General features: G+C 46.6%; 2 protein-coding genes across 8 annotated transcripts in view; one reads left to right on the forward strand and one right to left on the reverse strand.

The window, feature by feature from the left end:
- Positions 1–10635, reverse strand: part of LOC119172007 (carnitine O-palmitoyltransferase 1, liver isoform) — a 149116-nt gene extending 138481 nt beyond the window's left edge. The window contains exon 1 of the mRNA XM_037422961.2: positions 10496–10635. The gene's annotated coding sequence lies outside the window, so the exon portion shown is untranslated. The remainder of the gene's footprint in view (positions 1–10495) is intronic.
- Positions 1–14841, forward strand: part of LOC119172009 (uncharacterized) — a 247083-nt gene that overhangs the window by 49235 nt on the left and 183007 nt on the right. For 5 of the 7 annotated variants that reach the window (XM_037422970.2, XM_075892814.1, XM_037422967.2 and 2 more), the window contains exon 2: positions 10513–10660. The exons of 1 other annotated variant lie outside the window; for it this stretch is intronic. In XM_037422970.2, coding sequence (XP_037278867.2) covers positions 10513–10660 — 148 coding nt within the window. Of the gene's footprint in view, positions 1–4677; positions 4849–10512; positions 10661–14841 lie in introns of those variants that run through there. One more of the 7 variants, XM_037422964.2, reaches the window with a different exon arrangement.

Genomic DNA, 14841 nt, shown 5'->3' on the forward strand with positions numbered 1-14841 from the left:
TGCGCAATACATGTGATGAGACACGCCATAGGCCCCGCCGCGGTGGTCTAGTGCATGGCTAAGGTACTCGGCTGCTGACCCACAGGTCGCGGGATCGAATCCCGGATGCGGCAGCTGCATTTCCGATGGAGGCGGAAATGTTGTAGGCCTGTGTGCTCAGATTTGGGTGCACGTTAAAGAACCCCAGGTCGACGAAATTTCCGGAGCCCTCCACTACAGCGTCTCTCATAATCATATGGTGGATTTGGTACGGTAAACCCCACATATAAATCGAGACACGCCATAGTGGAAGAGTATACGAATTAATTCTGGTTACGTGGATTTTTTCGAAGTGTGCCAAAGTCTGCGTGCAGTACTCAAGGATTCAAACGCAAGTTTTTGTTTGTTTTATATAACGACTGGTACGAGCAATTTTTCGAAATAGCCACACCATTTCGCGACAAATCTGGCCTATAGTGATAATGTTGACTCTGATCTACGAGTCGTTAAATATGACCCGAACCGAAGGCGGTAGAAATGGAAGTATGTGCAGTACTTTGCCCCATCCGCAGGTTTTAATAGCAAGTTCACTCCCGTCTTTAAGTGGCTGACCGGTTTAGAATCGAACTCGTGTCCTAGATATTTGCAGCCTTTGTACGTACGCTGACGTCGTTGAGACAGTTCTCGTCCTCTAACAACGAACATCAGCATCAGTCAGTCAGTCTGTCAGTCAGTCAGTCAAACGAAATAACGTCAGCTTTATTTCCGGGTGCTACATTTTCGTAAAGATGCACTTTTCGTCCTAACGCGTAAGTTGGCTATGTCGTTGGCTAAACATGGTTTTCAAACAAAGTTTGTTTGAATCCATATCACTTATTCAGCCGTCCTGAAAACAATTGCATATGACAATAACGAATTGTCCGAGACTTGAAGCGTGTGTTTAAGGAAGAGTTGGGAAACAAAGGGTCCCTTTTTAAAGTCTTGGGCGAACGATAACGCATAATATCATAACCAGAAATCGACAAAAACGAATAATAAAGGTATCCGGGATTTCACGGCCCAAAATTATGATGTGGTTATGAGAGACGCCGTAGTGGAAGGCTTTGGAAATTTCGAATAGCTGATGTTCTTTACCGTGCACAGACATCACACAGTACGCAGGCATCTACCATTTCGCCTCCATCGAAATGCGACCGCCGGGGCCAGGATCGAACCCGTGACCTTTGCATCAGGAGCCGAGCACCGTAATTGCTACGCGATCTCGGAGGCTGTCCACGAAAAAGCGAAGCCATGCTAGCGATTGAAAGAGAGAATAAACATACTCATTTCGTTATTCCTTAAGTGTCGTCTTCGGGGTGGTCTCCCCTTTCTAGGAAACCATGGGCTTCCGCCGCGTCGACAGCCTTCTCCACCAGCTGACAGGCGAAGCGAATTGAGCTCAATGACACTCTATCGCGTTCTACTCGAAGCTCGAGCGTCCTCCGTGTTTTAGGGGCGAAGCTCCTTAGAGCGTGCACCCGTTCGTTCCTCGTAGTCGTAGTGTGTAACCAATCTTACATTTTGACCGCCAAGGTGGTGCTGGTGAGAGATTTCTTCTGTGCGTTGTTGAACAATAAAAAAACTCACAGCGTGCGCGTTAACTAAAAGCCGAATTCTCCTGTCGCTCAATCCCCCTTAGCAGCCATTGGCATTTACATTGAGCACTATCTGACAATAAAGGGTTGCTACGTTATACTTGCTGGGTGTAACCTCCTTAGTTTTGAAAAGGTTTAGCGATCGTTGGGCCGCAGTGCCATGAATACAGTGAGTAGTATATGCCATGAACTCAAGGTGGTTAAAGGTGGGAAGTAGACACGAAGCGCAAGCCGTAAGAAAGTGTGCGTTTGCCACCTCTCGTTTAGTCCTTTGAATGTCCGATGGATGGCGGTGCATATGCGGAATACATGATGAAAAGATGCGAGATGGTGGTACTTGGAGTGCTGAATAGATGGACGAACGGGCACACAGACAGATGCATGGACAGACTCACGGATGGCTGCACCAACGGATGGACGCATGGGTGGACGCAGGGGCGGATGCATGGACGAACGCAGGGACGGACGAACAGATGGACGTGCGGACGCACGAACAGATGCACGCACGGACGGGCGGATGGACGCATGGACGGTCACACAGACGGACGCATGGACTGACGGAAGCAAGAACGAATGGACGGACGAATGCTTCGCCCCCATCTCCATCATTCACCCCGTGGATATGCTGCCATTTTTTGTGTCCTTGTCGTGGTGCGCTATACCCTTATAATTAATGAACCATCGTTAAGGTTAGTTACCAACCCGCCCAGCAGTCCGTGCTTCTCAAAGACTTCCGGTTGGCTACCATACACTGGGAGATTAGGAAAGGGGAATAGAAAGACAATAAATAGAGAGGAGAAAAGATAAGAGGGAAAAGAGAGAGGAGGGCAATGAATTCACTGCAGCATGAAGAAATACACCGCAAGTTGGAGGCGTTCACACAAGCCCGTCGTCCTCACAAGCAGAAGAGGGCTACGACTGCCTTGGGGGCTGTCGAGAGATACGGACGGTGCTGCAGAAGCAACTGCACAGAAAGCGGTTGATTATCCAGTCGTTGCAATCAGTGAGGTTCAAAAACCACTGCGAGAGGTGCAAGCATCTTGCAATGCCTCCGATCTCGGAGAACGTGCAAAATTAGGTTAAGCGCAGAAAACTTTCGGGTTGTGTTAGGGGATCAATGCAATCGAGTGAGAAGAAAAAGACGTCGGCTATTTCTTTCAAGTCTATACTTCGGCGAATACACAAGAGCCCTTGTGAATTTCCTATCTTGCGAAGCATTTAATGTTGAACCTTAACCGGGTTTATCTATCAAGCTTTTTACGACATGACGTCTCCCATACGTAAGAAGATAAACGAAATTGTTCCACAAGAGAGAAATTAATAAAAGGAAGGGACAGGGAGGTTAACTTAGAAGAAGAGGAAGGGGGTTGCTACCCTGTGCAGGGGTGAAGAAAGAAGGGTCGAAAAGAGCATAGAGATAAAGGGGAGATAAAATAAATGAGGAAAAACATACGCATACACACATGCCGGGCGTTCGGATAACAGTCGTTTGGAGAGACCGGTTTAACGCAGAAAGCGTAGGAGCACCTTCACAGCCTTATTCTGTCAGTAGCGCAGGATTCTTTCTTCCGGAAGAGTCAGGTTGTCCAGTTGCTCTATGTGCATTGCAGAGCGACTGTCTCTGTGGCAAGTACTGCGGGAATTCACACAGAACATACTGAGTTGTTTCGTCACTGCCGCGATGGTCACAGGTTGCAGTGTCGGCCATTCCTATGCGGAAGGCGCATGCATTGGTAAATGCGACACCCAACCATAATCTGCACAGCTTAGTAGCATCTGCTCGGTGAGGAATTTGAAGACTGAGAGTTGGGTCCAGGGTATATAATTGTGCGTGCGTGATATGTGGCTCGTTCCATTGCGATGTGGTGCGTTCGCAAGCAAGCGTGCGGAATTACTCTGCAACGCCAGTTTTGGAGAGCGGAATTGATATTTGATTGCTTTCAGTATGGGCAGAACGGGCATGTCGATCAACCCGTTCATTGACAATTATTCCATAATGAATTAGAAGTAATTGAAAGGCTATTTTATGTCCTTTTTTCAGTTGAATGGTCACTCTTCTGCTATCTCGAACACCCCTAGTTTGTGCGGACTGCGGGATAAAGATGATGTCATTGCAGTGCCACCTTAGAATCATCGAAAATTGTTAATTTTTGTGGCCATTGATTAATAATGAATCGCAATGTTACACGAAGAGCTGTGAGCTCCTATCAACATCTTGAATTTGTTTGTTGCGGCTTTTATTGGTATCACGACAGATGCCGCTGAACTGTTCTGTAAAACGGGGCCGTCGGTATATACGTGTGCAGCCTTGGTACGTCTGGTGTAACAGGAGCAGAAAAAGCTGCTTAAGAGTAGGTGACGACATATCTGCTTCTTTGTGGAGGCCAGGTATTGATAGCGTGATTCAGGCACCAAGTAGGAGTCGAAGGCCTCGCGGCAAATGTGAAGCGTGTTGGCAAAGAGTCGCAAATCTATGAAACACGATCTTAAAAGAGTCGCGGTACGTTATTACCGTTTGGCAAAAGGATGTACGTGGTCTGCTTGTAAAGAGGCTAGGTGGCCAGTGGCAGGATGTCTGAGCAATATGCCTTATATGTGACCTGAGCGTTTCAACGTCAATATGTGTCACGATGAGGTGGTCACCGGGGGTTGCTATATAAGCCACCATCGACGCACTACGAACCAAGCCTAGGCAAATACGGAGTGCTTGGGCCTGAACACTCTGCAACGTTCACAGGTCTGTTTCGCTTGCATTGGTCAATGCCAGTAAGCTGCACCGCAGGAAGCCGAGAAGAAGTACCCTGCACAGCTGTATCATTGCACTGGGTGACATTCCCCAAGTCTACCCTGCAAATAACTTAAGTATATTAAAGGTGTCTATTAACAGTTTTTTATGTACGAGATGTGATATGACGCATTTTAAACTCGGGGCTTCCTGTATGGAAACACGACGCGTATATATAGCTCGTGCAGCATACACGCGTACACTACGAAGCCGCTTTACCGCATACTTCATTCGTCATTATTTGAGCTGAATAATACGTTGACACCGGACACACACGCGACACGGAAGTATAATAGCAATGCGACACCTAGGCCTCCGATCCCGAAGACATTTATTGACGCGGCGATGGCAAACGGAAGCGAAGCAGCGGATGGGTTTGGAACGGAGCATTCTCAAGAGAAGGACCACGGACACTTACCCGTGCATTTGCAACGGCAAAATACTGGGCAAGTACGCATACAACTGCCTCGAGATTACGCCCGTTCGTTCGTGTGACATTTATTCATTTTTTTTAATTTTCCACGCTCACCCCCTTCTGCGCGCGCACCATTTTCCTTCCGCACGTTTCCTTCGTTCATTCTTTTCTCGGCGTTCGTTCGTAGATTTCATTGATACGGTCATTCATACATGCATTCATTCATTCCTAGGCAAATTTATTCTTGCAATGATTTATTTTTTGTCGTACTTCATTTATATAATCGGTAATTCTCTCATTCAATGCGTTCGGTGCTCGTTGATAAATTCATTCACTCTACGTCCCCATGGACTAGTCCATTCATTTGTTAGTTATTTCACCCTATTCGTTCGGTCCTAAATTCATTATCCCCAAATTAGTGTCCCTGTCTTCTACAGTGCCACCGTGAGTAGCAGTGTCATGTTTCCGTTGGCGGGAAAATGTGACATCTTCGATGTACCTGTGACCAACGCTCCCGTATAAAGGAGGCATTGCTGTGTAACATTCGTTTGACTGCCTCATCAAGCGCTTCGCACATTCTCTTCAGACAACACACAGCCTTGACTTATACAGAGAAGCGAGCATGTGCACTTCAGGTAAATAAAAGTAAGCTCGGTGGTCTGACCGATGCATTGACCTGTGCGACCTTTCTAACTTGTGCTCTAATCTAATAGATGGATGAGTTCAGCCCCACTGCATGGTCGTTTGTTGCTTGCATATGTGCGACTGCCCGCCGTGCAGACACAGCTCCTTATAATACTGGGCCTTATAATACACAGAATGCGTGATTTCTGTATACTCTCGATGTTGCTTTCACTTTTCGCTGACGACTCCAGAGTGAAGCGAACTTTACACGAATGTGGTTTTATAGTTGCTCTAGCTGTGTCCCTTTTTTATATTTTCTCATGCTGCGCTATATTACCTTAACGTACTTGCAGATTAGACCGAGAAAGTCCGCCGCGGTGGTAATGGCGCTCGGCTGCTGACACGAAGGTCACGGGTACGATTCCCACAACGACGCTCACATTTCGATGGAAGCAAGACGCTAGAACATCGTGTACTGTGCGATGTCAGTGAACGCTAAACAACGCCAGATGGTCAAAATTTCCGAATTCCCCCCCCCCCCCTTCAGCATGCCGCATAATAATGTTAGCAAGTAAATAATGTTAGCACATAATAATGTTAGCGCATAATAGTGATGACACCTAAAACCTCAGATATTATTACTGAACTTGCCCATATAGATATAATATTTAGATCATTCTATACACATGCGAAACGAAAGATCTTCGTTGTGGTAAGACACCGAACTGGTGTGTACTTCCCATCAACCTTTTTCGAATGATCTCGCAGCTTGTTTGAGTGATGATTGTGAGACACAGTCACTACTCAAGTTGCGAGATCATTCGACGTTGCGGCTCCACCGCGGTCTAGAGGCTAAGGCACTCGGCTGCTAACCCGCAAGTCGCGGAATCGAATCCCGGCTGTGGCGGCTGCATTTTCGATGGAGGCGAAAATGTTGTACGCCCGTGGGCTCAGATTCAGGTGCAAAGAACTCCAGGTAGTCAAAATTTCCGGATCCCTACACTACGGTGTCTCTCATAACCATATGGTGGTTTTGGGACCTTAAACCCCACATATCAATCAGTCGACGTCCCAGCGTCGAATGTAACTGTGTGACGTGTGTTGTGATCTCTTAACGAGTTTAGCAATAAAAGAAGAGGGCGGGGGGGGGGGGGGGGGCTTTACGTTTCACAGAAACCAAAGGTAAAATAAGTAGCGACCAGGGCAGGTGTATTAGCAGAGTTTATCATTTTTTTTTAGTAGCAAAGCATTCCACGGTGAGTCAAAGGCAATTCGACTCTCTGCGTCTATCTAACATTCTAAATCACGACGTTATTATAAGTAGAAAAAGCAGACACAAATAAAAGTGTTCCCATGGATGCAATTGAACTCGCAGTCGCCTACACGGAAATCCAGTGCAATAACCTTTACGCCATAGGCGCATGCCTCATCAGGGGAATGTCCTTCGTACAAGCAAGCAGACGGCGTTTGTATACGTCTCTCCTTATTTCGACACTTGTTTATGCGCTGCTGTAGACGACCGTGAGTCACAGATACATTCGCATGGATTACGCGCCATTGCAACACAAGTGGGTTGAGGCACTTGGAGAGCGTTTCTGCAACGCTGACGACTTAGCCGTCGGTCTTAACTTTTGCACATACATCATCGTGGTGCCAGGCCGGCGTGCCCCTCTACTAATCGCGCTGTTGACCTCACTTGCTACCACACCGATCCGCTGCGGTGGACCAGTGGTCTATATACAAGTTTTCACGACAGGCGCCCGCCATATTGTAATGCACACCATCTAACGGCATAGTTTGTCGAAATCACCATTTAGGGCTGCGCGTACTCGAACTGGCGCTTTATCTGTTGGCGTGAGATCCCTGCCTGTGCTCTCCAATTTTTCGCCAGCTAAGACTGTGATATCGTCGCACTACTGACCAATACGTCACTGTCTGAACCGTTCAGCGGCGTGCATTCGCGCTATAGCTACGTAAGAATGAGCTCCGCTTCTGCGAACAATGGTGCTGCGTCGTCGGTATAGCAGCAAGCGCAGTATACCTTCAGTAATTTGCGCACACACGGAATCACGCATACCTAGAGCAGCGGTGTGCGTGGCTGTGGACGCTGTCGTCCACGGTTGCTACTTCACATTAGCTACAAACTTCTGTTCATGCCTGAATTATGGCGTTCATGCGACATAACATTGTTACGTATCATTGCATCATCGGTATTCGCACATTTTTGCAGAAAACGGCAGCTAAAGCGGCTAGCTAGGCGCTCTATACAAGTGTGGCTTTGTCTGTACCTTTTTTTCGGTGTCCAAGACGCAGCACAGGAACCTTGTTCTCGCCGGTTTTCTCACCGCCAACGAAGTGCCGTGGACATAGGCGTGACGATGGCGGAATGCGGAGGTTCTCTCGATTTCTCGACGACACCCACTGCTTCGGAACGCGATGCAGCACAAACATATCACACCGGCACTCATCGCGAGGCGTACTGTGCTGCAGACAAGATGTCACTCAAATTCTTCCTCTTGCACTGATTGTTGGTGTACCCGCACAAGACACAGCGATGGCCAGGTGGTCTGATCTTCAAATACGCACACTTTCCTGCCCCAACAGTCACTATTTATGTACATCCAAGCGTGTCATGTGTACAGATACTGCATGCGCCGCCCAAGGCACGACGCTAACACTGAGAGCGTATCCTCAACCCCTGCAGCTCACAGGTTCGAGAGTGCGCCTGTGAAAAGGTGCATACTGGTTACTGTTCTCGACTGTTGCACGGAAGGTCGCGAGATTGAATCCGTGAAGCTTGCTACCGCATTTCAGTGGAAGCGAAAATACTAGATGTCCGTATGCTTAGATATAGGAGCACGTTAAGGAACATTATGAGGTCGAAAGTTCATAAGCCCTTTTAGAGCGGAGTCGTCTATAATCATAAAGTTCCTTTGGAACGTGAAACTCCTACTATTATTACTATTAATCATCATCATCATCTGCTTGAATGCACCCATGTGGAAGGCAAAGGCCTCTCCCATGTTTTGCCAATCCAGCCGGTCCATGAGCTTGCTGCTGCCAAGTTATACCCGCAAACTTCTTAATCTCTTCTACATGCCCACGTGACTTCTCATTTGACAACTCCCCCCCCCCCCCCCATATCATCATATGTTAAGGTTACAGCTTTCATGATTTTTTTTTTTTCATTGCTCGCTGTGTCATCCTCATTCTAAGTTCAACACTGTTTGTAAGCCTCCAGGTTTTTGCTTTTGATTACTATTGTCCTTTTTATGTCACCGTGTTGTGTCATTACTACTATTATCATTCAATCGTTCGACCATGTCGTAACACGCTGGCCAATGCTGGCTGGGTATACATAGGGAGCAATCACTGAGGAAGCCAGAGCGTCTGCCTCTCCACGATGCAAATACGTATATTATAAGCTATCCTCAGGCGTCACGGTCTACAGTGCAGGCGTTCACGTCGCGCTCGTGTCACACACGATTACTGGACTTGCAAAAGACGTCATTCTGCCTCTGAAACGCTTGACTCAACATCAAACGATGCGCTCCACGTATATGCTGCTTAACATAACATCGATTCCCACAGAGCGTCTATAGGATTTTTTTTTTTTTGCTGCTGCAAGCAAGCTGTACGGTTTGTGTTGCATTTTGCCCACAATAAGTGAACAAGGCGATTTTCGTGACGAGTGTTCTTTACGAGATCCGCGGTTGAGGTGCAGCCGATCATAACGCCGATATACGAGCTGTATTGCCTGAGCGCTTCGAGGCCTTCATGGTTATTGAGCGCGGCGTTTCTTGCTTCGGCAAAGCACCAGTTCCACTACTCACTTGTCGAAGTGACGACATGTTTACATGATTATGCCATAAGATTCACAGATGCACTAGTTGCTTCGCTGCCACTACACACAATCTAGAATCGACTCACGTGTTATGACTATCAAAACGTTATCGATGCAATAAATATGATTACCTGAAGTAAGCTCTGGTACAAGTTGGTGCAAAATTTTCCGGAGGCCAAACCAAGTTCCTCTGACGGTCTTCGAAACTTTCTTGACTGACAGACATACGTTGGTTACGTCATCAACACATTGCGAAACTGGTCTCATGGAATTGTGCTAACCAAACGTCAGACCAAGCTCATGTTCAGACATTGTTCCTTGCACACTGTAAAGCGCATATAAATGCGCTCCAGGTGGCCGAATATATTTCATGGTTGTCGTTATTCGTAATCTGTTATTACGGCTTCTTGTCGCAGTTTTCTTTTTTCTTTAAACAGCGCCGCCGCTTACGAACCGGTTGTGCGGTGATATAAGACGGCGTGGTGCCCTATTTTCTGAGCCTCTGTCGAATTCTGCAATGCAATCATTTGTGTATATGTGCGGAAAGCATTTAACATCTTACAAAAGAAGTAGCGATTGAGGCTATAGTTGTAATTAGTTGTACATTAGGTTCGAATAAATGTGATGCTTGGCGCGAGTCCGAAAGCTGGCTGCGTGCCTTCAAGTGGTGCGTGCGTATCCCGTTATTTCGAAAAGAGGGGGGTTCTACTTTTTCGCCTTTGATTTTACGTACCCCAGAGGAAGGGTATCGGAGACAGCAAGAGGGCTTTGCAGTGAAACTCAACACCCACCCCCTCCCCTGGCTCCCACGTGGAGCTATGGTCGTTCCCGCATTGGTATTGCGATAACGACGCTTCTGTCGAAAACGCTCATCACAGTAGGACATGCTCATGATCGGAAGTGCCGAAGATCGCCGAAATTGCAAACATATAGATATGTAGATATGTAGCGAAAAAACTAAAATCAATTCGTGAACGCCAGCCAACGAAATCGCTTGCCAGATTGGCGGCCGGAAACAACTCAAATTTACCCGCGCTATATGAACTCACGGCATCATCCCTTCAAACAGCTTGCGCACAGGGCGGGCTGGCCTAGTGCCCTTGAAGACGGATGCGTCCTCCTCGCATAGATACGTGCGCCCGATAAGCCAATGGCGCGTGGTTTGCAAGCATTACGCGACTGTTTCCGCATTCGCGGCGAGAGCGTTTGCTTACCGCTGTCGTTTCGGCAGGATCCTGATCGTGGTGTTGGTGCTGAACCTGCTCTTCTGGATGGTGGTAATCCTGTGGCGTGTGTACATCCTCAAGCGGACGCGGGACCAGATACGACGCCAGCGGCGCCAGGCGGCCGAGGCCTTCTCCAACCCGTCGCTGGTCACGGTGAGCGAAGTGCGACTAAGCGTTTCTTGCCCTTTCTCTTCCGACCCGCACGGCACGCTGCTGCGTTAGCATCTGTTCTCTCCTGCTGCCCCCTTTATTCTGTTTGTCATTCCTTTCCCGGTCCCAATAACTGTATCTCCATTTATCTTGCTATCGGTGCGCTTAGTATTTTTTTATTTACTTTTTCATTGCTGGCCTACGTAGCCATGTTCTCGAGCTTTTGCGTCCGAACTCTTTTTTTTTACTCAAGGAGGCTACGCACCCTCTTCGTACCGCTTTTGATTACGGTCGAAAACATGAAAATATAAATGTGAAAATAAGATTGTTCCATTTGTACTTGATACACATGGAAACATGTAGCAAAGTAGACCTTCGTTTGCTTGTTGGTTTTAATGGCACATAAACGACGAGGACTATCATACGCCAATGCAAAGCAGACCTTCGTTGAACTACTTTGCAAAGCCAAAACGGAAGTGGCTGTCGCAAAGCTGAAACTGAAATTGTTTTTTCATTAATGTACAGTTGAAGCACGGGAACATTTTACCATTGAGGTATAGTTATGCATAATTAGGGTGCTATAGAGTTATCTACGCCTTTCATAACTATGCATAATTACAAATTTCTTCGTAATTGAATGAAGTAAAGAACATTGATGGTATGTGAACAACAGTGCAAAAGACGGGACAAAGAAAAGTACGTACGACACATGTGTTTATATATGTGCCTTCTTCTTCTTGGTTCCGTATTTTGGTCCGTTGTTCAAGTACCATTCCTTTCTGCCATGTCGTTCAGTCTGCCATCCTACCTCTGCAAATCAACTATACGTTTTAGTGCTCTAGTGTACGCTGGAGATTGTGTTATAGAGTTAACTTCGCCTTGTGTAAAAATAGGTCATTCTAAAGTTATTACATACAGCCTAAGTAGCAGTGCCCGTATCGACCTTTTTGCCAATAAATTAGCACACATTATTCTATGACTGGTCTTTTTTTTTTCAAGTTTCTGGCTGCGCGTTTTTACTGTCTTCATTTGTATGTACACAGCCCCTATATTGCGATGCACTGCACTTCTACGCGCATATTCTTTGTATTATTCATTTTGCAAGTATAACATTGCTTGGTCTACGCTTCAAATTTCGTTCTACGTTTGCCTTCCGGTTACTTCAATTAGCGCACACGACACTCTGATTCGGATAATAATCGTGGTTGTATTTTAACTATAGCTACATTCTGGAGCGTATTCACTGATTCTTTCCTGCTACAGTTTGACACATTGGATCTCGGAAGGCATATTTAGTTGAACGTTAAATATTTACGCTAAAGATAAAAACACTTTGACTTCACACTTGGGACCTAATTTAACTGGCATCGAAGAATGCGCACGTAATTAAGTACTGCTTTACAAGACGCTATTCAGGATTCAAGTGATTTTTTTGAGTTACAATTTCTCAGGCTGTACTGTAAAGGAGGCCACCCTTGTGTATCAGATATCCTGTAATCTACTTTATTAAAAAATTAGCAAATTACTTGACAGAAAGAAGTGTTTATATGGCTTTGAAAGCTTACAGCAAACGCTGGAGGTACCGGAAAATTTGTATGCAAAACGAATGGTGTGTATAATAAATGCATCATGCACTGGACTGGACTGCAGGCGCACCGACATGGAGTTCTCGCCACGTTATTTGTCGCTGCGCGGCTGATTAATCCGCCTGTGTGCATTTTCATTTTATTTATTTGTAACGACTACCGTCAGTTAACGCGGCCCATTGTACTTCCTTGCTGAACACGTCCAAGTTGCCCCATCTCTGTCTACCGTTTACGCGTCTCCTTATTCTACTTTGATCGCGTGTTTATTCGTTTGTTTTCTAGTCCCGATTACAGCATACCGAGGCCACACCTATACACGTCGCATAAGTAGCAAGCCTTTCGCGTGCATTTCGAAACCTTTTCCCGATGCAGAGACACAACACTGCTGTGTGTAATTGCCGTTTCCGCTATCGTACACGTATACGTACCGACGAACTCAAGGCAACGACCGTCAGTGAGATTAGAGAGAAAGTGCGCTCATACGTAGCACGTAGTCCATTGAGTTTTGCCGTTTCGCGGAGTTACTGAGAGGCGACGTGCGGATTCCTACCGGCACACACGCTGCCGGAGGACAGAGCAATTTCGCCACCACGGTGCGTTGTCGTCAAGGCTTACTACAGAATCGAAAGTTGGGCTAGTTGGATATGCATGGTATAACTGTCAGTTCAAGCGCACGAATAAACAGAAAGGAAGAAAGAACAAGCGCCTGTACTCTGTTCATTTCTGTTTATTCGTGCGCTTGAACTGACAGTTATACCAAGGCTTACTAGTTTTGTGTGCGCATTATCGCAACGCCGTCGTGCAAACCGTTGAGCGAAGCAGTGAGGGTTAGATATGTAAATCCGCTTAGACGAGGTGATAAAGGTCTCATAGCAGACGGCTCGCGTCGTGATTTGCGTCACGAGTAAACAAGCACCGAAACAAGGTCTCCTTGGGAACGACCCATGAGTGATGTAAGAAATTTAGAAGCGAATAGTGACGATCCCCAGGCATATCATCACTTTGGCGTAACTTGTCATCGTTGCTCTTAACAGCTCATCAGTGTCAGGTGATTTTATTTTTTTTCGTCTGGCTCCTTTTTCATTCTGATACTGGTCAGCTAACTGGACAGACGTGGACTGGAACCCGTCTTCATCGGTCTCTAGTTTTTGTGTTAATTCCTCGCTGTTTATGTAATCACGGAATGGCAACTCGCCCGGTCACGCTCCTTGCTTCAGATGCTGTCGTGAGCCTGACGGCCAGCGAGCCCGCATTCAAAGAACATTGTCGAGTGTTTGAGCAGGTTTATACTATTCAAGGAAACAAGCAGCTGCCGCGCTTCAATCATCTGGCCGGTGCCTCTCCTGGATTTTAATGTTGTACTTCACCATAAGTACGCCAGCTACCTTGTCTTCTGCCCCGATAGAGGTGTAGCAGCCGTCGTTGGGAATCGAACACGCGCCCAATAGCTTAGCAGTGCGATACAGTGCCAAGTTCTGGCCTGACTGCGTGTCATTGGTAAAATTATGTATAATTTCTCACTGCGAGACTACAGCTTGACGACGACCTCTCAGTCGTGCTTTTTGAAGACACTTACTGCGCATCTTCACCAGTTTCTTATCGCTATACCCTCACTTTCTTTCGTCCCTATACTCTTTGCCCTAGTTCGCGGTAGCAAACTTCTCTTCTACTTCACGTTCTCACTTCGCTATAGAACGAAACCAAATCGTGAATTTTCTCGTGCGCGTGCTTGTGAACCGAGCTTGGTGCGCGACTGACTGCTCGGTGCATGTGCCCATTGCAGAGCCTGGCAGCTAGAAGCAACAACGTACGGCCTCTCGCAGAGGTTGGCATTTCCAGCCTAACACGTGCTACCCAGCCGTCCATGGTATAGTGATCTAACGATTCACAATGCAAGCTGTAGTGGCGTTTGTGGTAGAAGCACGGTGTAGTGATATATAGCAGTAGCGGTACAGTAGTGCACAATGTAGAACTGGAACAGTAGTTTATAGTTGTAGTACCAGGGGCGTTAACTAGCAGCAGTAGAGTATACAGGGAGGAGGAGGAACTGAAGCACTATAGGAGTAGAAGCAGATTGTAGAAATAGAGTTGTAGGACGTGGAGTAGAAGCTATAGTTGCTGTAGAGTTGTACTAGTGAAGTAGTCACCAGCAGTAATACACAATTGGTATAAGAAGAAATAATAAAGGAACAATAGTTGCAATGCAGTATAAAGAGTAGTAACATGTAATATAATATTAGCAATATTAGTAGTGGTAGTAGCAGCATGTAGTAGTAGTAGTAGTAGTAGTAGTAGTAGTAGTAGTAGTAGTAGAAGAAGTAGTAGTAGCAGTAGGAGGAGGAGGAGGAGGAGGAGGAGGAAGAAGAGGAGCGGCAGTTGAGTCAGCTTTTTTCAAAGAAAGAGCGTCCACAAACGCGGGCATCTGAACGCTTGGCAGATAAGGGCGCCGTTTCAGTATCCCAATAGAACGAGAGGTCATTTGTGATAAAAGCACGAATAGCTAACTAGGCTAGTTAGGGCTGGCTCATTACTGAAAGCGTTGCACCGAGATGAACGTGTGCGTATGAGGAAAGGACAAACACTACAAGCGTAACTCAC

The sequence above is a fragment of the Rhipicephalus microplus genome, chromosome 4, assembly GCF_043290135.1.
Source record: "Rhipicephalus microplus isolate Deutch F79 chromosome 4, USDA_Rmic, whole genome shotgun sequence".
NCBI classification, from domain to species: domain Eukaryota; kingdom Metazoa; phylum Arthropoda; class Arachnida; order Ixodida; family Ixodidae; genus Rhipicephalus; species Rhipicephalus microplus.